Source organism: Lepidochelys kempii, chromosome 3 (assembly GCF_965140285.1).
Source record: "Lepidochelys kempii isolate rLepKem1 chromosome 3, rLepKem1.hap1, whole genome shotgun sequence".
In the NCBI taxonomy this organism is placed as follows: domain Eukaryota; kingdom Metazoa; phylum Chordata; order Testudines; family Cheloniidae; genus Lepidochelys; species Lepidochelys kempii.
The window spans coordinates 1,278,142-1,304,523 of NC_136382.1; the positions used below are offsets into that span (position 1 = coordinate 1,278,142).

The 26,382-nt window shown below is 68.2% G+C and overlaps 3 protein-coding genes across 6 annotated transcripts; 2 read left to right on the plus strand and 1 right to left on the minus strand.

Annotated features, from left to right (window-relative positions):
• The first annotated feature begins 2,665 nt into the window (after positions 1-2,665).
• On the plus strand, positions 2,666-10,017 carry PREB (prolactin regulatory element binding). Its single transcript, XM_073335422.2, is given in 10 exon segments — positions 2,666-2,885; positions 4,295-4,496; positions 4,935-5,152; positions 7,233-7,263; positions 7,266-7,312; positions 7,618-7,742; positions 8,363-8,536; positions 8,654-8,726; positions 8,996-9,155; positions 9,421-10,017. Coding segments are annotated over 10 exon segments (1,746 nt in total). The 5' UTR covers positions 2,666-2,753; the 3' UTR covers positions 10,005-10,017.
• A 577-nt stretch (positions 10,018-10,594) lies between these two features.
• On the minus strand, positions 10,595-19,698 carry ABHD1 (abhydrolase domain containing 1). 3 transcript variants are annotated; one of them, XM_073335421.2, is made up of 9 exons: positions 19,588-19,698; positions 14,110-14,270; positions 13,795-13,977; positions 13,474-13,519; positions 12,026-12,138; positions 11,643-11,816; positions 11,188-11,236; positions 10,946-11,111; positions 10,595-10,869 (listed from the first exon to the last, which is right to left on the minus strand). In XM_073335421.2, the coding sequence occupies exons 1-9, from the start codon at positions 19,627-19,629 to the stop codon at positions 10,649-10,651; spliced, it is 1,155 nt and encodes a 384-aa protein (XP_073191522.2). In that variant the 5' UTR covers positions 19,630-19,698; the 3' UTR covers positions 10,595-10,648. The 3 variants fall into 3 exon arrangements, with proteins under 3 accessions (XP_073191522.2, XP_073191519.2, XP_073191521.2); XM_073335418.2 differs by lacking the exon at positions 19,588-19,698 and adding an exon at positions 18,524-18,769; XM_073335420.2 differs by lacking the exons at positions 14,110-14,270; positions 19,588-19,698 and adding an exon at positions 18,507-18,769.
• Positions 18,799-26,370, plus strand: LOC140908409 (uncharacterized). Of its 2 annotated transcripts, none has more exons than XM_078852012.1 (3): positions 18,799-19,656; positions 25,473-25,573; positions 26,001-26,370. In XM_078852012.1, the coding sequence occupies exons 1-3, from the start codon at positions 19,455-19,457 to the stop codon at positions 26,004-26,006; spliced, it is 309 nt and encodes a 102-aa protein (XP_078708138.1). In that variant the 5' UTR covers positions 18,799-19,454; the 3' UTR covers positions 26,007-26,370. The 2 variants fall into 2 exon arrangements, 1 of the variants encoding a protein (XP_078708138.1); XR_013635524.1 differs by lacking the exon at positions 18,799-19,656 and adding an exon at positions 23,455-23,529.
• The last annotated feature ends 12 nt before the right edge of the window (positions 26,371-26,382 follow it).

Below are 26,382 nucleotides of genomic sequence, written 5' to 3' on the forward strand. Positions count from 1 at the left end.
CAACCCCGGGAGCATGACAGAGAGTGGTGAACCCCCCACCCCAGCACAGCCCCAGGGGAGGGGTCTGGAGCCGCCAGCCCTTGAGAGGAGGCGGAGCTGGGTGGCCAAGGGCGCGAGGCCGTGATGGAGCCAAGCGCCCCAGAGCGCCGTGTGGTCCAGGGCGGCCGGAGGTCAAGGAGAAGGAGGAGGAGGGAGCAGCTGGAGGAGGGGGCTGCTGTGCGCCAACAGATGAGTCCAGGGCGCAAGGGAGCAGGGGGAGGGCAGAGTCCTGGACCCTTGGCTGCGGCTGGGAAGAGCCCAGCTGGGGCTGTAAGCAGGGCCCCGAGGAGGCAGAGTTGGGGGATGGGGAAGCAGCTGACAATGCCAGGGATGGGGGCGCTGGATCGAAGGCGCCGGCCCCACAGCCAGGCGTCTCCTGGGGCTCCGAGAGCTGGGCTGGGACCGGTGGCAGCTCCCAGCACTTCGCACCCAGGTCTGCCAGGGGCCAGGGCAAGCGCCCCCTGCAGGCGGCTCTGGGATCCTGCCCGTGTGCGTCACTGCGGGGGTACGGCCTTCCGGGGCGACGGCAGGGGGCCGAGGGGATGTCCTGTGAGGAGGGGGGCTGGCAGGGGGCCCCATAGTGGTCTCTGGGAGATGGCTGGGGACAGGGTACAGGGAGGGATGGGGATCGGGGCTATGGGAGGCTGTTTGGGGCCAGGGGAGCTAGCTGGGGGCGCGGCATACGGAGGGGATGGGGGGATATGGGGTCCCTGGGGGTGGGGCAGGTTGTAGGGAGGATGGGGATGGGGAGGCTATGGGGTCCCTGTGGGTGGGGCATAGGGAGGGGGTGGGGGGCTGGGGGGGCCCCTGGGGGCGGGCCTGGGAGGGGGCCTGTGGGGGCCCCTGGGGGCGGGGCCTAGGGAGGGGGCGGGGGGATATGAGGCCCCTGGGGGCGGGGCGTAGGAAGGGGACGGGGGGGATATGGGGTCCCTGGGGGTGGGGCAGGTTGTAGGGAGGATGGGGATGGGGAGGCTATGGGGTCCCTGTGGGTGGGGCATAGGGAGGGGGTGGGGGGTTGGGGGGGCCCCTGGGGGCGGGCCTGGGAGGGGGCTGGAGGGTTGTGCGGGCCCCTAGGGGCGGGGCCTAGGGAGGGGGCGGGGGGATATGAGGCCCCTGGGGGCGGGGTGTAGGGGGGCCTGTGGGGGCCCCTGGGGGCGGGGCGTAGGAAGGGGACAGGGGGATATGGGGTCCCTGTGGGTGGGGCATAGGGAGGGGGTGGGGGGCTGGGGGAGCCCCTGGGGGCGGGGGCCTGTGGGGGCCCCTGGGGGCGGGGCCTAGGGAGGGGGCGGGGGGATATGAGGCCCCTGGGGGCGGGGCGTAGGAAGGGGACGGGGGGGATATGGGGTCCCTGGGGGTGGGGCAGGTTGTAGGGAGGATGGGGATGGGGAGGCTATGGGGTCCCTGTGGGTGGGGCATAGGGAGGGGGCGGGGGGTTGGGGAGGCCCCTGGGGGCGGGCCTGGGAGGGGGCTGGAGGGTTGTGCGGGCCCCTGGGGGCGGGGCCTAGGGAGGGGGCGGGGGGATATGAGGCACCTGGGGGCGGGGTGTAGGGGGGCCTGTGGGGGCCCCTGGGGGCGGGGCGTAGGAAGGGGACGGGGGGATATGGGGTCCCTGTGGGTGGGGCAGGTTGTAGGGAGGATGGGGATGGGGAGGCTATGAGGTCCCTGTGGGTGGGGCATAGGGAGGGGGTGGGGGGCTGGGGGGGCCCCTGGGGGCGGGCCTGGGAGGGGGCTGGGGGCCTGTGGGGGCCCCTGGGGGCGGGGCCTAGGGAGGGGGCTGGGGGCCTGTGGGGGCCCCTGGGGGCGGGGCCTAGGGAGGGGGCGGGGGGATATGAGGCCCCTGGGGGCGGGGCGTAGGAAGGGGACGGGGGGATATGGGGTCCCTGTGGGTGGGGCATAGGGAGGGGGTGGGGGGCTGGGGGGGCCCCTGGGGGCGGGCCTGGGAGGGGGCTGGGGGCCTGTGGGGGCCCCTGGGGGCGGGGCCTAGGGAGGGGGCTGGGGGCCTGTGGGGGCCCCTGGGGGCGGGGCCTAGGGAGGGGGCGGGGGGATATGAGGCCCCTGGGGGCGGGGCGTAGGAAGGGGACGGGGGGATATGGGGTCCCTGTGGGTGGGGCATAGGGAGGGGGTGGGGGGCTGGGGGGGCCCCTGGGGGCGGGCCTGGGAGGGGGCTGGGGGCCTGTGGGGGCCCCTGGGGGCGGGGCCTAGGGAGGGGGCTGGGGGCCTGTGGGGGCCCCTGGGGGCGGGGCCTAGGGAGGGGGCGGGGGATATGAGGCCCCTGGGGGCGGGGCGTAGGAAGGGGACGGGGGGATATGGGGTCCCTGGGGGTGGGGCAGGTTGTAGGGAGGATGGGGATGGGGAGGCTATGGGGTCCCTGTGGGTGGGGCGTAGGGAGGGGGCGGGGGGGACTGTGGGGCCCCTGGGGGCGGGGCCTGGGAGGGGGCGGGGTGGGCAGCCCGCGCAGTTCGGTCTCTGCGGGACGCGGCCCCTTTAAGGTCCCGCCGGCCCCGGGGGCTCGAGGCGCCCCGCACAAAGATGGCGCCGGCGCAGCGGCGTGCGTCGGGCGTCACGTGATCCCGGATCTTCCTCGGCGGTCGGCGCCGCCTCGTGCTGACGTGTACGGGCTGCTGTGCGCAGGCGCGGCGAGGACGGCCGGGCGTGCGCGCGCGTGCGCAGTGGACGTCGGGCGGCCCGGGACCCCCAGCCGCAGCGCAGCCGCCATGGGGCCCCGCCGGCCGCCCGAGCTCTACCGGGCCCCGTTCCCGCTCTACGCGCTGCAGATCCACCCGCGCGGGCTGGCCCTGGCGGCGGGCGGCGGCGGCGCGGCCCGGACCGGCGTCAGGAACGGCCTGGTGGGGGGCGGGGCCGGGGGTCGGGAGTGGGGGGCACCGGCAGGGGGGCAGGGGCTGGGGGTCGGGAGTGGGGGGCACCGGCGGGGCTGTGGGGTTGGGGCGGGGCAGGGGGTCAGGAGTGGGGGGCACCGGCAGGGCTGTGGGGTTGGGGCTGTGGGGGGCGGGGCTGGGGGTTGGGAATGGGGGGCATCGGCAGGGCTGTGGGGTCGGGGCTGCGGGGGGTGGGGCAGGGGGGCTGGGGGTCGGGAGTGGGGGGGCACCGGCAGGGCTGTGGGGTTGGGGCTGTGGGGGGCGGGGCTGGGGGTTGGGAATGGGGGGCATCGGCAGGGCTGTGGGGTCGGGGCTGCGGGGGGGTGGGGCAGGGGGGCTGGGGGTCGGGAGTGGGGGGCACCGGCAGGGCTGTGGGGTTGGGGCTGCGGGGGGTGGGGCTGCGGGTCGGGAGTGGGGGGCACCGGCAGGGCTGTGGGGTTGGGGCTGCGGGGGGGCGGGGCTGGGGGTCGGGAGTGGGGGGCACCGGCAGGGCTGTGGGGTTGGGGCTGCGGGGGGTGGGGCTGCGGGTCAGGAGTGGGGGGCACTGGCAGGGCTGCGGGGGGCGGGGCAGGGGCTGGGGGTCGGGAGTGAGGGGCACCAGCAGGGCTGTGGGGTTGGGGCTGTGGGGGGTGGGGCTGGGGGTCGGGAGTGGGGGGGCACCGGCAGGGCTGTGGGGTTGGGGCTGCGGGGGGTGGGGCTGCGGGTCGGGAGTGGGGGGCACCGGCAGGGCTGCGGGGGGCGGGGCAGGGGGGCGGGGCTGGGGGTCGGGGAGTGAGGGGGCACCGGCAGGGCTGTGGGGTTGGGGCTGCGGGGGGCGGGGCTGGGGGTCAGGAGTGGGGGGCACCGGCAGGGCTGTGGGGTCGGGGCTGGGGGGGGTGGGGCTGGGGGTCGGGAGTGGGGGGGCACCGGCAGGGCTGCGGGGTTGGGGCTGGGGGGGTGGGGCTGGGGGTCGGGAGTGGGGGGCACCGGCACGGCTGCGGGGGGCGGGGCAGGAGGGCAGGGGCTGGGGGGCGGGAGTGGGGGGCACTGCAGAGCTGTGTGGATCATGCTCTTTCAGCACCTTCTGGGCTGTTGCTGGTTTTGTGCCAGGGCTCCGGGGCCTGGCTCCTGCAGCTTGGGGGGCAGGCAGCGGGCCTGTGTGGAGCCTTTCTCCCCCCCCCCCCCCATGCAGCTGCCTTGGTGGGAGCCTGTGCCGGGTGCTGCTGGGGTGCGACGGCTCGGCTGGAGAGCGCCACTTCTGGGGCTGCCTGAAGCCTGCTTGGGATCTGCGCGGTGGGCCCAGCCCTGGGTGTCCTCCGGGCTCCCCTGCCCCATATCCCTCCCGTCTGGGGCTGTAACTGATCGCCCTGTGCCCTGGTGTCTCCCTCTGCTCCCTGCAGCATTTCCTCCAGCTGGAGCAGATTGGGGGCCAGCTCAGCGCCTCGCTGCTGCACTCCCATGACACGGAGACCCGGGCCACCATGAGCATGGCGCTGGCTGGCGACGTCATCGCGGCAGGGCAGGATGCCAGCTGCCACATCCTCCGCTTCCGCCTGCAGAGGCCCGACGAGAAAAGCGGTGGCAGTCCCCCCAGCAAGGCTGGTGAGATGCACAGCCCCCGCTGCCAGCACGGGAAGGGGCGGCCTGGGCAGGTGTTTGCAGCTCCTAGCCAGGGCTGGCTTCCCAGCTGTACCAAAGTAACAGCTACTCTGTCCCGGCCTCGCCCAGCAGGGGGCGCTGTGGGGAGCGGGGCAGGAGCAGGCAGTGTGGGAGCGCCTGGCTACTCTGTCCCGGCCTCGCCCAGCAGGGGGCGCTGTGGGGAGCGGGGCAGGAGCAGGCAGTGTGGGAGCGCCTGGCTACTCTGTCCCGGCCTCGCCCAGCAGGGGGCGCTGTGGGGAGCGGGGCAGGAGCAGGCAGTGTGGGAGCGCCTGGCTACTCTGTCCCGGCCTCGCCCAGCAGGGAGCGCTGTGGGGAGAGGCTGGTGGGCAGGGGTCTGAGGTGCCCAGCTGGTGCAGGCAGTCATTGCTCTGTCTGTCCCAGGCGGTGCGGAGAAGGGCCCTCGGAAGCGAAAGGCCTCCAACCGCTCTGAGAAGGGCGAGGGCGACACGAGGAGCGAGACGGGCGAGGTGGCTGTGGAGACGCTGTGCAACGTGCAGACCGACTTCAGCCCCGAGGCGCTGCAGAAGGCCGTGCGTGTCAGCGCGGACCATTCGCTGCTGGTCACGGGCGGCGCCGACGGCTTCCTCCGAGTCTGGGAGGTAGGAGCTGGCCTGGCACAGCCTGGGCCGCTCAGCTGGCCCGGGCAGGAGTGGAGCCCGCTGCCCTGTGGGAAGTGATGTCAGGTGGGGGTCCCTGGCTGGCTTTGTGCAGCCGCAGATCCTTCAGGTCTCCCACTGGATGGGCGGGGGGCCGATCAGTGCTTAGATGGGCCTGTAACGCTTCCTGTTGCTGTCTATTAATTGCATTGGGTGACCCCAGGCTCTTATGTTGTGAGAAGGGGTAAATCACACTTCCTTATTTACGTTCTCCACACCAGTCATGATTTTATAGACCTCTGTCATATCCCCCCTTAGTCACCTCTTTTCCAAGCTGAAAAGTCCCTGTTTTATTAATCTCTCCTCATACAGCAGCCGTTCCAGACCCCTAACCATTTTTGTTGCCCTTTTCTGAACCTTTTCCAATAACAATGTATCTTTTTTTAAGATGGGGTGACCACATCTGCACACAGTATTCCAGATGTGGGTGTACCAGGGATTTATACAAAGGCAATATGATATTTTTTTCCTCATTATCTATCCTTTTCTTAATGATTCCCAACGTTCTGTTTGCTTCTTTGACTGCCACTGCACATTGAGTGGATGATTTCAGAGAACTATTCACGATGACCCCAAGATCTTTCTGGAGTGGTAACAGCTAATTTAGACCCCATCATTTTACATGTGTATTTGGGATTATGTTTCCCACTGTGCATTACTTTGCATTGATCAACATTGAATTTCATCTGCCATTTTGTTGGCCGGTCACCCAGTTTTGTGAGTCCCTTTGTAGCTCTTCACAGTCTGCATGGGATTTAACTATCTTGAGTAGTTTTGTATTATCTGCAAATTTTGCTACCTCACACTCTGAGATAGCGCGTGAACACGGTGAATAGTACTGGTCCCAATACAGACCGCTGGGGGACACCACTATTTACCTTTCTCCAGTCTGAAAACTGACCATTTATTCCTACCCTTTGTTTCCTATCTTTTAACCAGTTACCAGTCCATGAGAGGACCTTCCCTCTTATCCCATGACTGCTTACTTTGCTTAAGGGCCTTTGGTGAGGGTCAAAGGCGTAAGGGTCAAAGGCTTTCTGGAAATCTAAGTACACTATATCCACTGGATCCCCTTTGGCCACATGCTTGTTGACCCCTCCAAGAATTCTAGAAGATTAGTGAGGCGTGATTTCCCTTTACAAAAGTCATGCTGACTCTTTCTCCAGCATATTGTATTCATCTGTGTGTCGAATAATTCTTTTCTTTACTACAGTTTCAACCAGTTTGCCTGGGTACTGTAGTCAGGGTCACCGGCGTGTAACTGCCAGATTCGCCTCTGGAGCCTTTTTAAAATATCATTGTCACATTAGCTCCCCCTCTGGTCGTCTGGTGCAGAGGCTGATTAAAGTAATAGCAGCTCTGCAGTTTCACATTGAGTTCTTTCAGAACTCTTCGGGCCTGCCACCTGGTCCGGGGACATACTGCTGAATAACTTATCGATTTGTGCCAGACCCTCCTCTAATGACCCCTCAGTCTGGGACAGTTCCTCAGATTTTCACCTAAAAAGAATGGCTAAGGTGTGGGAATCTCCCTGTGCACAAAGAATTCATTGAGCTTATGTGCAACGGCCTTGTCTTTCTTGAGTGCAGCCTTAGCACCTCCAGTGTCCAGTGGCCCCACTGACTGTTTGGCAGGGTTCCTGCTTCTGATGTACTTAGAAAAAACCTTGCTGATAGTTTTTGTCTTTTGCTAGTTGCTCTTCAAATTTTTTTTTTTTGGCCTGCTCTCAGTTCCCCAGCGGGTGAGGGGCTGGGGGGGTGCTGAGCCCGGCTCTCTCTCAGTTCCCCAGTAGGTAGGGGGCTTGGGAGGGCACTGAGGGGTTGCTGAGCCCGGCTCTCTCTCAGTTCCCTAGGGGGTGGGGGGCTGGGGGGGGCGCTGGGGTGGTGCTGAGGCTGGCTCTCTCTCAGTTCCCCAGTAGGTAGGGGGCTTGGGGGGGCACTGAGGGGTCGCTGAGCCTGGCTCTGTCTCAGTTCCCAGGGGGTGGGGGGCTGCTGGGGTGGTGCTGAGCCTGGCTCTCTCTCAGTTCCCCAGCATGAAGAAGGTGTGGGAGTTCAAAGACATGATGGGGAGATTGAGGACATTGCGCTGGGTCCCGATAACAAGGTGAGCAGCCGAGCTGACCCTGGAGCCCTGGGGAGCCCCTCCTGCCCCTCGGTGCACTCGTGGGCCTGCCCCTCACACGCCAGGGTCCCATGGGCAGGGAAGGGGGACTCAAACCCTGCCCTGGGCCCTTTCCCCCCGGGGGCTCAGGATGCTGGTGCTGGCCCGGGGAGATGGCACATGGGGAGCGGCCGTGGTGCCTTAGACAGGAGAGGGGGAGTCGCAGCCTGGTGCAGGCCAGACGGACTGGGGAAACTGAGGCTGCTGGGTCTCCATGGCTCCTGACTCTCACAGCGGTGTCCTGGCAGGTGGTGACGGCGGGCCGGGATTTCCAGTGCTGTGTGTGGCAGAGGGACCAGCTGGTGCTGCGGCTGCGCTGGGATGAGAACATGCCGGGCGTCCCTGACAAGACCTACCGCTACCAGGCCTGCAGGTAGGGCCCTGCCCAGGCCCAGAGCGAGGCCTGGCCACATTCACTTATCCCTGGGGACAGGCCGCTGAGCTGGGCCCCTGGGCCTGGGTGCTTGGCTGGTCTCACAGGTGGGGTTCAGGGCACGGGCTGGGACCCTGGGGCTGGCCTGACGGGGCTCCTGGTGAGGGTTGGGCTCAGTGGTGCTGGGGGGGGCGGGCGGGGAAGAAGGACCCTAGGCTGGTCTGATGGGCTCTCGGTGGGGATGGGGGCTGGGTGCAGGGGGGGGCCTGGGGCTAGGCTCGGCTCAGGGTTGCTGGGTGGGGGCGGGGGCGGGGTCTGGATTGCTGGGGAGGCCCTGGGCTTGGCTGACGGGCCCCCAGTGGGGGCGGGGGGCTGGGGCACAGGGGCTGGGCACAGGGGTGCTGGGAGGCCCTGGGCTTGGCTGACGGGCCCCCAGTGGGGGCGGGGGGCTGGGCACAGGGGTGCTGGGAGGCCCTGGGCTTGGCTGACGGGCCCCCAGTGGGGGCGGGGGCTGGGCACAGGGGTGCTGGGGGGGCCCTGGGCTGATGGGCCCCCGGTGGGGGCTGGGCACGGGGGGTGCTGGGGGGCCCTGGGCTGGGCTGACGGGCTCCCGGCGGCAGGTTTGGGGCGGTGCAGGACCAGGCAGAGGAGCTGCGACTCTACACGGTGCAGGTGCCCCACAAGCGTGAGCGCCGCCCCCCACCCTGCTACCTCACCAAGTGGGACGGCAAAAGCTTCCTGCCGCTGCTCACCCAGCCCTGCGGGGGCGAGGTCATCTCCTGCCTCTCCATCAGGTACGGGGGGGGGGGGAGGGCGGGGGCGTTGGCCCGGTTCTCGGGGCAGGCTGGGCTGGGGGGGCACTGTGCTGTCCATCTGTCTGACCAGCTCTTTGGTGCCATCTGTCCCACCAGTGACTCGGGCACGTTTCTGGGGCTGGGCACCGTGACAGGCTCGGTTGCCATTCACGTCTCCTTCTCGCTGCAGGTAACTGGCTGCCCGGGCGCCTGGAGGGGGCGGGGGCTCCCTGGGGGCTGTGCTGCGGGAGGCGCTGTCTGGTGGGGGTTGGGGGGGGGAATCCCCAGGGCCCCAGTGGGGGTTGGGCATTGGCCTGGCTCCGGCCACCCCCATTGCCTCCTGAGCTCCTGCCTCGGGCTGGGCAAGGCTGAAGCAGCTGCTGCCCCACCCCAGAGGCAGCTGCATCCTGGGCAGGGCGCACGGATGCTGCTCGGCGTGTGACCCTGCCCTCCCCGCAGAGGCTGTACTATGTGAAGGAGGCGCATGGCATCGTGGTGACGGCTGTGGCCTTCCTGCCCGAGAGCCGGCGGGGCCGGGAGCTGTTGGTGGAGAACGAGGCCGCCCTGCTCAGCGTCGCTGTGGACAGCCGCTGCAAGCTGCACCTGCTGCCCCCCAGGCGTATGTGCCCCGGGCCTGTGGGGGGAGGGGTCCTGTGGGGGTCGTGCGCCCCGCCCCGGCACAGACTTGTTCCCTGCTCTGGCTAGATCCTAGCGGAGCCCCCTGACATCGCGCCCCCTGCTTGATCTGGGGCCCTACTGTGGGTTGAGGCCCCCTTCCCTGCCCAGGCTCAGGGGGTCCCTCTTCCTTGGCCCCTCCCCCCCTTTTTGGCTCTTCCCCCCAGGTGGCTGGTCCCCCCCCTGAGCCGTGTCCTTCTCTCCCACAGGCAGCTTCCCCGTGTGGCCTGCTGCTGCTGCTCTGTGCTGGCCTGGTGGTGGCCACCATCCTGCTGCTGCAGCTGGCCTTCCCCGGCTTCCTGTAGCCGTGAGGAGCCCCGCAGGCGGGGGGCTGGGCTCCGGCCTGGCCCTGGGGGACAGCAACAGACTCCCCTGCCTGGGGCACGCCGGGACATCGCCCCAGGGCTGCGGGATCCTCGCCTGCCTGGTCCTGCCCGCTCCCCCCCAGGACAATGTGAAGCAGCTCGGAGACCTGCAGCCCCTTGGCCCCACGCCGGGTGCTCCTGCTCAGAGCCTGGCCTGCCCTGCCCACCCCCGCTGGAGCCAGGGGGCACAGGCCACTGGTGAGCTGCCCGTGGCGGGACGTGTGCTCCCGGCATCTCCCTGGGCTGAGCTCTCGGTGACGGTGAGATGTTCTGGCTGGGCCCGGCTGGCTCAGCTGTGGCACGGGGCTGAGAGCTGGCTCTGGGGGGGTGGGCAGAGCCCAGCTTGTGCCAGTCGGCCCCATGACGCCCATCCAGCTGTGTGCCAGCAGGGCCAACCCGCGCTCCTGCAGCTTGCTGGCTGCCATTAAAACTGGAGTCTGACCTGTCGCTCCGCTGCCTGTCTGTGCCGGAGGTGGGGGGGCTGCGGAGCCCATGGAGGAATTGCAGGGGTGCGATGGGCCAGTCACTGCGGGGGGGCCCCTGGCACTGGCCCAACCCCCCAGGCAGTTGGCTCCATTGGCCCCGGGCAGGGCGTCTCCTACAGGCTTGGCCTGCTACAAGCTCTGAGCCAGAGCCTCGCTGTGGGGAGCCCTCCCCGCTTCAGCTGCCCCCTGGGCTGTATGGCCATTGTCCTGCCCCTCCCCCAGGGGACTGACAGGTGGGGGTGTCTCTCTCAGGGGGAGGGATCCCCCCCCAGGCAAGAGCCTGGACAGTGTTAGGCTCTGGAAACTGGTCTCCATAGAGCTCTTCCCCCTCCTCCCCGGCAGGGGCTCCAGCGGGGTATTTCCCCTCTAGGGCCTGGGTCCCAGCCCTGCCCCTCGGTTCCCGGCCCCTGGGTGGAAGCCTGGCACCCCCACGCAGTTGGTGTCACTGCGACAGAGCCCTGGCTGGCCCTGTGGCTTTGGGGGACGTGCAGCTGGCTCCATCCCTCCCTGCAGCTCATGGAGGACATGAGGTATCCAGGCAGGAGGTTTATTGGGGGGGCTGCAGCCTGCTCTGGGGCCCGCCTGCGTCAGTGCTGGGGCCTCACGCAGCTGGCCCCGTCCCCTGCCCTCGGGCTGCGGCTCAGCTCCTGGCTGTGCTCGAAGGCGGCCGTGACGAACTGGGCGAAGATGCGGTCCATGTAGCTCCCGTGCCGTGGGAAGAGCCCCTCCAGGAAGCCGATGTGCCCGCCGTGCACCGTCACCAGCACCGCCACCGTGGGGAGGCGCCGCACCACGGCCAGGGGCATGGCTGAAAGAGAGCGGGTCAGGCAGCCGCCAGCCTCCCGCCCTGGGCCCGGAGCCCCCCGGCCGCCCCCTGCACTCACCCTGCAGCGGCGAGAAGGGGTCGTCGGCCGCGTTGAGGCAGAGCACGGGCAGGCGCACGGCATGCACGAAGTGCGAGGGGCTGGCGGCCTGGTAGTACTCGGCACACGTCCCGTAGCCGAACACCACGGCCGTGTAGCGCTCGTCAAACTCCCGGATGCTGCGTGCCTGGGGCAGAGAGCAGGGGTCAGGGCCGGAGCTGCTGTGGGGTGTGGCTGGCCGGGGAGGGGCAGGGGGCCCATACCTTCAGTACGTGATCCACATCCACCTTCTCTGCAATCACCTTCCTGTGCCTGCAAAGTGCCCCAGAGTCAGTGGGGGGGGGCTGCCCCCCAACCCCCAGTTATCAGCCCCAGAGTCCCCCTGACCCCCCTGAACCAGCCCCACTGACCCCCATGAACCGACCCCGACCCATCCATACCTGACCCCCCTGAACCAGCCCCACTGACCCCCACAAACCAACCCTGACCTGCCCATACCTGACCCCCCTGAACCAGCCCCCCCAGCCCCACTGACCCCCACGAACCAACCCTGACCTGCCCATACCTGACCCTGCTGAACCAGCCCCACTGACCCCCACGAACCAACCCTGACCCATCCATACCTGACCCTGCTGAACCAGCCGTGCCCCGCCCATACCTGACCCCCACGAACCAGCCCCCCCCACCTCCCCAAACCAGCCCCCCAGCCCCGCCCCACCGGCTGACGAGGCGGAGCAGGTTGGCCGTGAGGTGCCGGTTGAACAGCAGGCTGTTGAGCGGCTCCTCCAGCGAGCGGCTGGACTCCACGGTGTCCCAGGGGACGGACAAGGTCAGGGCCGCCACCAGCCCCGTGTCGTGTCCCCGCTGCGCCAGGTACTTCAGCACCAGGATCCTGGAGAGACAGCACCACAGGTGGGCTGGGGCCAGGGATCTGCTCCCCCTGGGGAGTGTCCCCCCAATTAACCCTTCCCCTGCCTGTGCTTTGCCAGCCCCCTCTTCTCGCTGCTCCCCAGCTGCAGGGGGGCAGCCATTAACCACCCCAGGCCACCCCGTACCTGGGAGATTCACCCCTCACCTCCCTGGGCCAGGTCCCCTGCTCACCCGCCTAGCGAGACACCCACAGCCAGGAGTGGTGCCCGCGGGTGCTGGGCCTTGATGTGGGTGACCACGGTCTGCAGGTCCTCCGTGTTGCTAGCGCAGAAGGCTCTGGGGGTCTAAGAGCAAGAGCAGAGCTGAGGGGGGCAGGGGGGTCTCCGGGGAGGCAGTGCTGGGGCTGGCTGGGTGGGGGGGGTGTCCCCGGGGAGGCAGTGCTGGGGCAGGCTGGGGGTGTGTGTGTGTCCCCAGGGGGGCAGTGCTGCGGGAGGGGGGCTGTCCCCACCTGACCGCAGTTAACAGAGGGCCATGGAGTGGATCGGGATGTTCCTGCTGGATCCCCCATGCTTGCACGCAAGGGAGGGGGGTCCTGGCCCCCCAGGGGGCACGGGGAGGGTTCAGCCCTGAGAGCCACTGGCAGGATGGGGTGGAGCAAACTGCAGCCAGGGATGGGCCAACGCCTCCTGCCTCGGGGAGCAGCTCATAACAGCCAGACTGGGCCAGCTAGCCCAGGACCCCAGATCTGGGAGCAGCTAGTGCCAGGTGCCCCAGAGGGAATGAAGAGACCAGGGAATCACCCAGTGATCCAGCCGCTGTCGCCCATTCTCAGCTCCTGGCAAACAGCAGCATCAGCCCTGCCCAGCCTGGCTAATAGCCACTGATGGACCTGTCCTCCATGAACATATCTAGCTGTTTTTGAACCCTGTTCTAGTCTTGGACTTCACAACATCCCCTGGCAAGGAGTTCCACAGGTTGACTGTGCGTTGTGTGAAGAAATACTTCCTTCTGTTTGTTTTAAACCTGCTGCCTAGTAATGTCATTGGGTGACCGCTAGTTCTGGTGTTATGAGCAAGAGTAAATAACACTTCCTGGTTCACTCTCTCCACAGCCGTCGTGATTTTATAGACCTCTATCCTATCCCCCCTTAGTCACCTCTTTTTCCAAGCTGAGAATCCCAGTTCTATTAATCTCTCCTGATACAGAAGCAGTTCTATTCCCTAATCCTTCGCTGCACCTTTTCCAACTGTAAAGGATCTTTTCTGAGCTGGGGCGACCAGAGCTGCATCCAGCGTTCCGGGCTGGGCGTCCCGGGGATTTCTACAGAGGCAATGTGATAGTTTCTGCTCTTATCCATCCCTCTCCTGCTGGCTCCCCGCGCTCTGGTAGCTGGTCCGGCTGCTGCTGCCCGTTGAGCGGCTGTTCTCAGAGAACCACCCCAGGGAGGCCAAGATCTATCTTGAGGGCTCACAGCTAGTTTGGACCCATTGTTTTGCCTGTATAGATGGGACAGCAGCTCCGACCTACTGGGACCCAGGGGCCTGGGCCTAGCCCTGCCCTCCCCTCCCGGGCCCACGGAGTGTGCGGCCCCCCACTCCCAGGGCCTCCAGTGCCCTGGGCCAGGATCTCTGTGGTGGAGCTGGGACCCAAGGCCCCCCCGGGGGACAGAGCTCACTCACCAGCAGATCCTCCCCCTTGCACCCTCTGTTATTGAACACGACAGTCCTGGGGGGAGAGGAGAGGAGACAGGTGAAGCTCCCTGCCCGCTTCCCCCACGACCCGTCCATCCCCACTCCCCCAGCCCCCCTTCCCCCACGACCCCCCCATCTCCCCCCACAACCCCCTTCCCCCACGACCCCATCTCTCCCCACCAATCCCCCTCCGGCTGGCACTGCCCCAGATGCCCATCACTACCTGACCCTCTGGGGGTGACCATGAGGCTGGGTCCCTGCAGCCCCCCCCAGTCACCAGGGGCCCAGCTCCCCCGCAGCGTGTCTCACCTGTACCCCGCGTGGGAGGCCTGCTGCACCAGGTGCAGGATGTAGGTGGCCTGGCTGTTGCTGGTGAGGCCTGGCAGCAGCAGGATGGTGGGGCGTGTGCCAGGCTCCGGGTACCGCTGGCTCTCTGCATTGTCTGCCCAGTCCAGCAGCAGCTGCCCTCCATCCGCTGTGTGGAGCAACTCACTGGGCAGGGAGCACAGGGTGGAGTGAGCCCCGAGCAGCAGGGGCCTGGGCAGCACCCCAGGGCACAGCCTGGGAGTCACTGAGCAGCGTCCCCAGCGCTCGCCCAGCCCAGCCCGAGAGCCCAGCACGCACCTGCGGTAAGAGACCAGGGGCCGGGACTGGAGGAAGAAGCGGAGCAGAGTCTGGAGCCGGCCCTCGTAGCACCAGGGCGTGGGGTAGAAGGGCTCGCTGACAATGGGGCAGTGTGTCTCCAGGAAGGCACGGAACGGCAGCCCGCCCACCAGCAGGGGCCTCTGGGAAGAGATTCGGGGAGAGCTGGGGCCAGCCCAAGCCAAAAGACGGGCCCTGGCTCCCAGGCCCCACCTCCCCACCAGCTGCAGCGTGCCTGGGCTTGTCAGAGCCTGTCACGCTCACAGGCCCTGGCACAAGCCACGGACACGGGCCCTGAGATCCCACGACATGGGGCTGAGCCCTCAGGGACAGAGCCCCGCCCCAACAGCGCAGACCCCTCCCCCAGCACACGTGCCTGGAGCCCCTGCTTGCCCATCCAGGCCCCAGGTGCAGGAGTCAGGCAGCGGCCAGAGATGGGGGGTGGGAGGGTGTAACACCATCATCCCTGAGCAACCTGAGTCCAGGCCATGGCCCTCTCCCACTGCCAGCTGAGGCGGGACGGGCGGCGCCGTTCTAGGCCAGAGGTGAGATGGGGCCACGTGAGGCGGGCGGAGAGGAATCAGGAACAGAGAGATGCACTGAGTAGGGCCTGGAAGGGGGAGGGAGCAGCTGTCCCCTTGGGCGCCACCCCAAAGTCAGAGGCACCCCCCGATATCAGGGGTGATGCTCTTTGCTCACCCATTGCAACTGCTCTTTAACCAACCGAACTCTCATTACCAAAATTCAAATTTGGATAGTGTGGGGTTCTGACCCAAAGCTTAATTGACCTGGTTCTGTGGGTCCTGCCGACTACGCCACTGTGACGGGGCTGCCCGTGGGAGCCAGCTGAGGTCACTCCATCAGGGTGAACTGCAAACAGAACAGGGCGGACAACCCCAAACGCTGGTGGATATTCCACTACTTAGATTAACCCAGCCAGCACAAACCAGCTTCTCCAGCACCTCCCTGGGTACTCAGACGTCCAAACAACGCAGTGCCCTTAAAGTGCCCAGCCTCCGGCCTCCATCCAGACACACATCAAACATAGGATGCTAAATTCTGAAAGTCTTACTTCATCATAGAAAAGAAAAGATTCTCCTGACCCCAAAGGACCAACCAAGCGCCAGACCCAAGTCAAATGATAACTCAGATCTTACCCCAAATACACGCTTACAGTCAATCCTTAGTAACTGAACTAAAATGTATTAAAAAAAGAAGAGAGCGTGCGTGCTGGTTAAAAGATCGATATACAGACAGACTTGAGTTCAGTTCTTGAGGTTCAGATGCAGAGCAGAGCTGAGCTTACAGAGGCCAAAAGTCCTTTTAGAAATAGTCCAGAGGTTTTACAGATCTTCCTAACCAGTCTCTAAAGTTCATTAACTCTTTCTGGCCCTGTGTCACCTTTCAATGAGATATTATATTACACTCCTAACCTCACATGAGATGTAAACAATCAGAGCTGTGAAACGCAGCCGGCATTGTGAGAGAGAGAAGGGGAGCTGTGTGCTCAGGTCTTGTGATGTCAGCAAACAAGTCTTGTCTATGGCTCTGGCTTTGATTCAAAGATCAAAAGGGGAATATTAACATTTAGGAAGACACTGGAGTGACATAGTATTATTGTCTATATGGCTCTTTGAAGGTTGTGGTAACCGGTATCTGAACTGTTAATGGATAAATGACCCTGGGCTAATTGCCAGGATGTTTAGGAGAAGGAAAGAGAAGCCGATTGTTTTCTCAGGCCAAAAGGCTGCTGGAAATGTATAAATACCCTGGGACACGATCCTTCTTCATCTCCGATCTGCTTTGGGTTTCAAGAAGGGGAAACCCTGAGCAGTAAGGATTGAGATCCCCAGTCACTGACGGGAGTCACCCTGAACATGGACATTGGACTGTAACCCGTGGACTATTTCTAAAAGGATTTTTGGCAAGGAGTGGAATATCCACCAGTGGTTGGGGTTTGTCCGCCCCGTTCTGTTTGCAGTTCACCCTGACTGAGTGACCTTAGCTGGCTCCACGGGCAGGGCAGCCCGTTACACTGTTCTGAGCCGAGGTGAGATGGGGCCACGTGAGGAGGGTGGAGAGGAACCAGGAACAGAGAGATGCACCGAGTGGGGCCTGGGAGCGGGAGGGAGTAGCTGTCCCCAAGGGCACACACCCCAAAGGCAGAGGCACCCCCCAGTATGTGGGGTGATGACACAGCCAGACAGGAGCCTTGCTGGGCCAATGCCCAGAGCAGAGGGATGGGGTGGGGGTCGACCAGAGGGTCGTTCTCATCACAGCTTGGCCAGCTGGCATTCAGCAGCCGAAAACACCAAGACAGACACCAGCGCGGCCCGGAGCTGCAGCGCTCGGCTCAGCTGTGACCTCGCAGCGTGGAGGGGGCCTCCCCCACTTCAGCCCGTGCCCCCCAGCCACTGCGGCTCCCCCCGGGGGAAGTGAGTCACTGCCCAGCTGTGCTGTGGGGCAGGGACACTTCATTCCACGCCCGGCCTCTCCGAGGAAGAGCGAGGTCAGCGCAGCCATGCCCAGGGGCACGCGGCCGGGTACCTGGTGAGGTGTCTGGGTGGGGACGGGCACTGCCCGGGACAAGCTGCACCCAGCACCACTCCACAAATCGCTCCAGCCCCCTGCCTGAGGGGCCCTCCACTGGGGAACTCAGGGCCGAGACAGCGCGAAGAAGGGGGGCTGCTCAGAGCCGCCCCGCCACTGGGCACGGCCACGGTGCCACCTGGACAGCTGATAATGGAAATAAGGGCTGGCAAAGTCTGCCCGGGGGGGCTCCCAGGGAGGGAGGGGTTATTTGGGCTGAGAGCTGGGGGGGGGGAACCGTGAGGGGGGTGTCACAGCAAGGGGGGCTCCTCGGGCCCGACCCCCCCCCCAGCGCTGACCCGATGGACGGACCCCCCGCAGCACTGACCGGACGGACCGACCCCCCGCAGCGCTGACCGGACGGACGGACGGACCGACCCCCCGCAGCGCTGACCGGACGGACGGACGGACCGACCCCCACCACTGACCGGACGGACGGACGGACCGACCCCCCGCAGCACTGACCGGACGGACGGACGGACCGACCGATCCCCCGCAGCACTGACCGGACGGACGGACCGACCCCCCGCAGCGCTGCCGGACGGACGGACCGACCCCCCGCAGCGCTGCCGGACGGACGGACGGACCGACCCCCCGCAGCGCTGCCGGACGGACGGACGGACCGACCCCCCGCAGCGCTGCCGGACGGACGGACGGACCGACCCCCCGCAGGACTGACCGGACGGACGGACGGACCGACCCCCACCACTGACCGGACGGACTGACGGACCGACCCCCCGCAGCACTGACCGGACGGACGGACGGACCGACCCCCCGCAGCGCTGCCGGACGGACGGACCGACCCCCCGCAGGACTGACCGGACGGACGGACCGACCCCCACCACCGCTGACCGGACGGACGGACGGACGGACCGACCCCCCGCAGCGCTGACCGGACGGACGGACGGACTGACCCCCACCACTGACCGGACGGACGGACGGACCCCCCGCAGCGCTGACCGGACGAACAGACGGACCGACCCCCCGCAGCGCTGACCGGACGGACGGACGGACCGACCCCCCGCAGCGCTGACCGGACGGACGGACCGACCCCCACCACTGACCGGACGGACGGACGGACCGACCCCCCGCAGCACTGACCGGACGGACGGACCGACCCCCCGCAGCACTGACCGGACGGACGGACGGACCCCCCGCAGCGCTGACCGGACGGACGGACGGACCCCCCGCAGCGCTGACCGGACGGACGGACGGACCCCCCGCAGCGCTGACCGGACGGACGGACCGACCCCCCGCAGCGCTGACCGGACGGACGGACCGACCCCCCGCAGCGCTGACCGGACGGACGGACCGACCCCCACCACTGACCGGACGGACGGACGGACCCCCCGCAGCGCTGACCGGACGAACGGACGGACCCCCCGCAGCGCTGACCGGACGGACGGACGGACCGACCCCCCGCAGCGCTGACCGGACGGACGGACCGACCCCCACCACTGACCGGACGGACGGACGGACCGACCCCCCGCAGCACTGACCGGACGGACGGACGGACCCCCCGCAGCACTGACCGGACGGACGGACCGACCCCCACCACTGACCGGACGGACGGACCGACCCCCCGCAGCACTGACCGGACGGACGGACGGACCCCCCGCAGCGCTGACCGGACGGACGGACGGACCCCCCGCAGCGCTGACCGGACGGACGGACCGACCCCCCGCAGCGCTGACCGGACGGACGGACGGACCCCCCGCAGCGCTGACCGGACGGACGGACCGACCCCCCGCAGCACTGACCGGACGGACGGACCGACCCCCACCACTGACCGGACGGACGGACGGACCTGCGGGACGCGCACCCAGTAGTAGCAGAGGAAGGCGGCGCTGGCCGCCAGCAGCACCCGCAGCGGCTCCCCCCAGCCCCGGAGCAGCAGGTCGGGCAGGGACCCCAGCGCCCCACACATCCTGCGGCCGCCGGAATCTGGCTCCTCCCGGCTCCCGGCCGCCCTGCGCTGGCCCCGCCCCGCCCGGCAGCCATGTTTGTGAGGGGCAGGGGCAGCCAGGCCGGCAGCCATGTTTGTGAGGGGCAGGCCCCGCCCCGGCCGGCAGCCATGTTTGTGAGGGGCAGGCCAGGCCAGGCCAGGCCGGCAGCCATGTTTGTGAGGGGCAGGCCCCGCCCCGCCCGGCAGCCATGTTTGTGAGGGGCAGGCGAGGCGAGGCCAGGCCGGCAGCCATGTTTGTGAGGGGCAGGCCGGCCGTGGTTAACCCCGTAGGGGCCGGGCGGCCGCGGAGCGAGGGTAGCTCTGCGCTGGAGGGGAGGGTCGCGCGGGACCCAGGAGTCCTGGGCGCAGCCCCTCCCCCAGGCACCCCCCGCGCCCAGGGCCCAGGCAGCGCCGAGCCGCGGGCAGAGGGGTCTTGGGGGGGCGGGAGCGAGTGGGGGTCGCTGCCCCACGGCCCGGCAGCGCCAGCCCCGGGCGCCCTGGACGGCGTGTTCCCCGCGCCGTGCTCACCGCCGGGGCCGTGTCGCGCCGGGGGCAGCGCGGGCCCGGGGCCGGGAGAGTCGCTCGGCGCGGGAGCACCCCGGGGCCGGCACGTTGTTCCGGGGACAGTGCGCGGCCCTGCCAGGCTGGGGCCAGGCCAGCCCGGCACTCCCCCGGGCGCCGAGCAGCCCACCCAGGGCCCGGGCCGCACGGGGCTGGGCCCCGGAGGAGGAGCGGCCAGGCTAGCTCAGCCCGGGGACCCAGCGCTCCCGTCCTGGGCTGCGCCCCCCAGGAGATGGCACAAGAACCCCCCGTCCCCGGCTCAGCAGGGGACACGGCCCCCTCAGCCGGCCAGCTCCTGGCTGGCGCGTGCCCCGGCTCTGCTCGTACAGCGCCGGACGCTCTCACGGGCCGTGTGAAGGGCTCACCCTTTCCGAGTGCCCCTGGCCTCGTCGCCGTCTCGTGGCCATGCGTTCCGCAGCCGGATGGTCAGTTTGGTAAGAAAATATTCCCTCGGGCTGCTTGTAGATGGATCACATCCATTCCCATCACTTGCCCCTGAGGCAGAAAGCGATTAGGATTTGGAGCGCCCCGTTCCCCTCCCCATGCCAACTCCCGCCCCACCCCTGCACAGCCTGAGAGCCCACTGCTCCTGTGGGTGCCCTCTCCTCCAGGGAAAGCACCCCACTCTCCCACTCCTTCCCTGAGCATCTCCCAGGTGCTCCGGGTGCAGGCAGGACCTGGGCAGAGCATCGGTGGCAGGCAGCCAGGCGGGTGGCGCAGGGTGGGGAGATGGGCCAGGCAGGTTGCAGGGTCTGGCAGGAGGCACGGGGTGGGCAGATGGGTCTGGTGGGTGGCACAGGGGGTTCTGGATGGCATGGGATGGGGGATGGGTCCGGTGGGTGGCACAGGGGGTGGCATGGGGGATGGGTCTGGTGGGTGGCATGGGGGATGGGTCTGGTGGGTGGCATGGGGGCTGGTGGGTGGCACGGGACAGGGGGAACTGGGTGGTGGGTGACACGGGACAGGTGCCACGGGGTGGGGAGATGGATCTGGTAGGTGGCACAGGGGTGGCACAGGATGGGGGTGGCATGGACGGGGGAATGGGCGAGGTGGGTGGCACAGGATGGGTCCGGCAGGTGGCATCGGGGTGGCATGGCACCGAGGGATGGGCCGGGCGGGGGGAGCTGGGTGGCACGAAGGATGGGCCAGAGCGGTGGCACGGGATGGGAAAATGGGTCTGGCAGGTGGCATTGGGTGTGGGGGTCGCACGTGACTGGGAGATGGGCCAGGCGGGTAGCACGGGGGGCAGGGGTGGCACGGGGGGGTGGGCCAGGCGAGTTGCACGGGATGGGGGGATGGGGCAGGTGGGTGCCACAGGGAGGGGGGTGGCATGGGGGATGGGCCTGGCGGGTGGCATGGCGGGCATGGGGGATCGGCCAGGTAGGTGGTGCAGGGGGCGGCATGGGGGGATGGTTCTGGTGGGGGGCACTTGGGGCGTGGAGTGGCATGGGATGGGGGAATGGGCCAGACGGGTGGCAGAGGGGGCGGGGGGTGGCATGGGGGGGATGGGCCAGGCCGGGTTCGCGGGGGGCGGCGGGTGGCGCAGGGAGGGGTGGGCCTTACGCAACCCTTTAGCTCTCACCTTGCAGGGGGGAAGGGCCCAGGCCATCAGTTGCCAGGAAACAGGGTGTCGGCCATTCTCTGTGTCCAGACCCCTGCACACACCTGCCCTCTAGGGCTCTGCAAGGATCATACACCCTTATCCCACTGCATAGGGGAAACTGAGGCACCCCCACACAATTCAGAGGAAACATTAAGAACAGTCCCACTTCGTCACACAGGCAACATAGCACTGCCCTGTGTGACCCCTGCAGAGGACATGAACCTGCAACCTCCAGCCTGAGCAGCCGCCTCACCCCGCACCCTTCGCTGCACCCAAAACGCTAGATCACACTAGGGTGGGCTGGATTGTTTTGGGGGGGGGGTGTTATGCCTTGGCTTCGGGGGGCAGCATTGACCTCAGCTGCATGGGGGGGGGGGGGGGGGGGGGGGGGGGGGGGGGGGGGGGGGGGGGGGGGGGGGGGGGGGGGGGGGGGGGGGGGGAGGGGGGATCCTCTCTGAAGCCCCATCTCTCAGGATATCTGGCTGCGGCACGAGCATCCCCTGCTCCTGGGGGCGGCTGGGATCAGAGGGGTCAAGGCTGTGGGGGGCAGAGAGCTTGGCTCTCCCAGCCTGTCTTGCTGGGGGGCTCCACTGCCTGGAGGGGGCCCCTATAGCGGGAGGTGTCACGGCCCAGAGCGAGGCCCCTGCGTGGGGGAAGCCAGAGAGTAGCACAACTGAGGCCTGCCCCATGGGGGTGCTGCAGGGGGCCAGGCCCCACCCACACCCGGGTGACAGAGCGTTTCCTTTGCGGGGTGCCCTGGGCAGCTGGCTCATTCTCCGTGCCCTGGGGGGGGCGCTCTGGGCAGCTGGCTTGTTCTCCGTGGCCCGTGTCGGCGGGGGGGGGGGGGCGAGCTCTGGGCAGCTGGCTCGTTCTCCATGGCCCGTGCCTGGGGGGGGGGCATTCTGGGCAGCTGACTCATTCTCCGTGCCCTGGGGGGGCACTCTGGGCAGCTGGCTTGTACTCCCGATTTAACTGGGAATTGGTCCTGCTTCGAGCAGGGGGTTGGACTAGATGACCTCCTGAGGTCCCTTCCAACCCTGATATTCTATGATTCTGTGATTCCGTGGCCTGTGCCTGGGGTAGGGGGGCGCTCTGGACAGTTGGCTCGTTCTCCATGGCCTGTGTCCGGGGGGCGGTGCTCTGGGCAGCTGGCTCGTTCTCCGTGGCTCGTGCCCTGGGGGGAGCCATGCCCGGGGGGGGCGCTCTGGGCAGCTGGCTCATTCTCCGTGGTCCGTGCCCGGGGGGGCGCTCTGGGCAGCTGGCTCATTCTCCGTGGCCCGTGCCCTGGGGCAGGGGGGCGCACTCTGGGCAGCTGGCTCGTTCTCCATGGCCCGTGCCCGGGGGGGCGCACTCTGGGCAGCTAGCTCATTCTCTGTGGCCCATGCCCTGGGGGGGGGCGCGGGTTCTGGGCAGCTGACTCATTATCTGTGGCCCGTGCCCGGGGTTGGGGGGGCGCTCTGGGCAGCTGGCTCGTTCTCTGTGGCCCGTGCCCGGGGTTGTGGGGCGCTCTGGGCAGCTGGCTCGTTCTCTGTGGCCCGTGCCCGGGGTTGCGGGGCGCTCTGGGCAGCTGGCTCGTTCTCTGTGGCCCGTGCCCTGGGGGGGTCCGTGGCCTGTGCCCGGGGGGGGGAGCTCTGGGCAGCTGGCTCGTTCTCCGTGGCCCATGCCCTGGGGGGGGGGCGCACGGGGCAGCTGGATCGTTCTCCGTGGCCTGTGCCCTGGGGGGGGCGCGCGCTCTGGGCAGCTGGCTTGTTCTCTGTGGCCCGTGCCCGGGGTTGGGGGGACGCTCTGGGCAGCTGGCTCGTTCTCCGTGGCCCATGCCCTGGGGGGCGCACGGGGCAGCTGGCTTGTACTCCGTGGCCTGTGCCTGGGGTAGGGGGGCGCTCTGGGCAGCTGGCTTGTACTCCCGATTTAATTGGGAATTGGTCCTGCTTTGAGCAGGGGGTTGGACTAGATGACCTTCTGGGGTCCCTTCCAACCCTGATATTCTATGATTCTATGATTCTGGGGCAGGGGTGGCACGGGGCGGATGGGTCAGACGGGTGGCAGAGGGGGTGGGGGGTGTCACGGGGGGGGATGGGCCAGGCGGGAGGTGCGGGGGGCCTCACGGGGAGGGGTGGGTCTGCCGGGGGGTGGGGGTGGCGGGTGGCATGCGGGCGATGGGCCAGGCGCGGGGCAGGGGGGCGACACGGGGAGGGGTGGGTCTGCCGGGGGCCGTTGGGGGTGGGGGTGGCGGGTGGCATGGGGGGGATGGGCCAGGCGCGGGGCAGGGGGGCGGCACGGGGAGGGGTGGGTCTGGCGCGGGGAGGGGGTGGCACGGGGGGGATGGGTCAGACGGGTGGCAGGGGAGGCGGGGGGTGTCACGGGTGGGGATGGGCCAGACGGGGGGCGGCACGGGGAGGGGTGGGTCTGCCGGGGGCCGCGGGGGGTGGCAGGTGGCATGGGGGGGATGGGCCAGGCGCGGGGCAGGGGGGCGGCACGGGGAGGGGTGGGTCTGGCGCGGGGAGGGGGTGGCACGGGGGGGATGGGCCAGGCGCGGGGTAGGGGGGCGGGGGGCGCGGGGCGGGCGGGTCCCGGGGGAGCGGGGACGTGTCCCGGCCACGTGGCCTCGCCTCGTAGGGGCGGAGCCGAGCGGGGGCGGGGCGGGGCGCGGGGCCGCTGCTGAACCGCCGGGACCGGGAGCGGCTGCGGAGCCGGCGGGATGCGGGTGCGTGTGTCGGGGCGCGGGGTGCAGTGAGCGCAGCGCGGGGTGCGGGCTCCGGGGCAGTGGGCAGAGATGCAGCGGATGTGAATGCAGTGAGTGCCCTGGGTGCAGCAGACACAGCGGGTGCCGTGGGTGCTCTGCGTGCAGTGGATGCGGGTGCAGTGGATGCGGGTGCCGTGGGTGTGGGTGCAGTGGATGCGGGTGCCGTGGGTGCTCTGCGTGCAGTGAATGCGGGTGCCGTGGAGGCGGGTGCCGTGGGTGCTCTGCGTGCCGTGGGTGCGGGTGCAGTGGATGCGGGTGCCGTGGGTGTGGGTGCAGTGGATGCGGGTGCCGTGGGTGCTCTGCGTGCAGTGAATGCGGGTGCCGTGGAGGCGGGTGCCGTGGGTGCTCTGCGTGCCGTGGGTGCGGGTGCAGTGGATGCGGGTGCCGTGGGTGTGGGTGCAGTGGATGCGGGTGCCGTGGGTGCTCTGCGTGCAGTGGAGGCGGGTGCCGTGGGTGCTCTGGGTGCAGTGGGTGCTCTGGGTTCCGTGGGTGCGGGTGCCGTGGGTGCGGGTGCCGTGGGTGCTCTGCGTGCAGTGGCTGCCCGGGCTGCACTATGGCAGTGTGTGTTTCTGGCACAGCCGCACGCTGGCGCTCCCCGGGCTGGCTGTGGGGGGCCGTGTGGCTCTGGGTGCTCCGTGCTGGGTCTGGGTGGTGGCGTGAGACCCCGTGTGCACAGTGTGTGCGGCGTGTCCCTGCCTTGGCCAGGGGGGTACCAGGGAGCTGCTGGACAGGTGTGGGGGTGGGGGGCTTTGCCGGCGCGTGGCCCTGCGTGTGGCTGGGGCCGTGGGGTGTCGTGTGGGGCAGGCTGTGGGAGGCTGTTGTGTGTGGGAGGGTCCCTGTGTCTGGGTTGCTGTGCCCGGCGGGTGATGTCTGGCTGTGCCCGGTGTCCAGGGCCTGGCGCTGGCTGCTCTGTGTGTGTGGGGAGAAGCTCGGGGCCCGGCTCTAGTCTAGGGGATGTTTTGCCTACAGGGGGAGAGGGGGGCCCCGCCGCAGGCTCTGGTCACCCTTGCAAAGGGCTCTGGGGCCACCCTGGGGGCCGGTGGGGGATGCGCCCTGCCCTGCGCCCTGGCCAGGTCTGTGTGTATGATGGGCATGTGGTGGCATTGCCTAGTCATGTTACATGGGTGCTCCGTCCTGCCCACTGGGCCTGGCCCAGCCCAGCTCGGGGTGTCTTTGTCTAATGCAAGTCCTGTGGGCATCTCTGCCCCAGTGCATGCTGGGTACACTCTGTGTGCCAGGGCTGGGGGGCATTCAAACAGACGAGGCACCTCAGAGCAGGGTGGATGCACAGGGTCAGGCCACGCCAGCAGGTGCCAGGGAGGAGGGACAAAACGGGGCAGGAGCGGGGCAGGTGGAGAGCAAAGGGACTTGCACGGCCCATAATGCACCTCTCCAGAGGGCCCCCACCACGGAGATGCTGTGCCCCGGGCTGGGGCCTTGTTCTCCCCCAGACCCATCTCCTGTTGACGCCTGCCCTGGGAAAGTGGCACCTGCCACGGCACCAGGTCAGTGGAGACAGGGTGGCATGGGGTGAGGTCAGTCCCACGCTGCCACCTGGGCTCCTGGCTGCGGGTGCAAAATGGTCACGGTGCCAGAGCAGGGCACGGGGAGCCTGGATCCCCCAGAGCAGCCTCCCCACTGGCTCAGCCTCCCACCGCCGTGGCCAGCCGGCCCTGGGGCTGTGACTTACCCCACTGGGCGCACGCCCAGGGAACCCCGCACATACGGCTGCTTCCCACACGGTGCCTCGCTGGGCTCCAGGCACTCCACGCAGCAGGGCACTGCACCAAAGGGCCAGGCCCCGGCGGAGTTGGACGCCACCGGAGGGAGACTCAGCCCGTGAGTTACAGGGACCCTCACGCTGGGCTCCGGCAGGGGGTGACGCGGCTGCTTGTCCCCCCCAGGCCGTCCCCCACTCTGGTCTCAGGATGAGGAGCTTGTTGCTGGCGTCTCTGCTGCTGGCCGTGACTCCTGGCTGGGCCGCGCCCAAGGACAGCGTCAACAGGTATGAGAAAGCAGGACTGCCACGGCCCTGCCAGGGGGGAGCCTGGGTGGGGAGCGGGGCAGGAGCATGGGGGGGGAGAGCTCCCAGCAGGGGGTGCTGTGGGAGCAGGGCCATAGCACTGGCTGGGGGGGCATTGTGGGGAGAGAGGCCGGAGCCCTGTCTGTAGGGGGTGTGCTGTGGGGGGGTGGGGCCGGACCCCTGGCTGCAGGAGGGATGTTGGTGGGGCGGGGCGGGGCCGGACCCCTGGCTGCAGGGGGGATGTTGGTGGGGTGGGGCGGGGCCGGACCCCTGCCTGCAGGGGGGTGCTGTGAGGAGCCCTGGTGTCTGTACTGCCCCACTGGCTGCTGTAGGCACTGGAGTCCCTGGGCTGCACTGTGGGGCTGGATCCCACCCCTGTGAGCCCTGTTTCCCCATTTGTTGCTCCCAGGTCTGAGCACCCTGCTGCGGAGCCCGTTCCCAACCTTCTGCACCCCGAGCCGGAGGAGCTGCGGTGAGTCCAACTCCCCCAGGGAGGGACCCCGGGCCTGGGGCTGAGCAGCTGGCAGGGAGCCTTGCCTGTGGTGGGACGGGTCTGTGGGGCCGACTGATGCACTGGGGGTTTCCCTGGGGCCCCACTCCCTGGATGTGTCGATGGGGGCAGGGCAGGGGCACTGACTGGGGTGGGATCTGTCTGTCTTTTTAGGGCGCAGCACTTGCGGGATGCTTTGCTGCAGTGATGCGCCTGGCTGGGGCCCGGGCAGAGCAGCAGGGGGAGTCACAGGCTGGGACAGGGAGTTGGCAGGACAGAGTCCCATGAAGGGCCGTGCGGT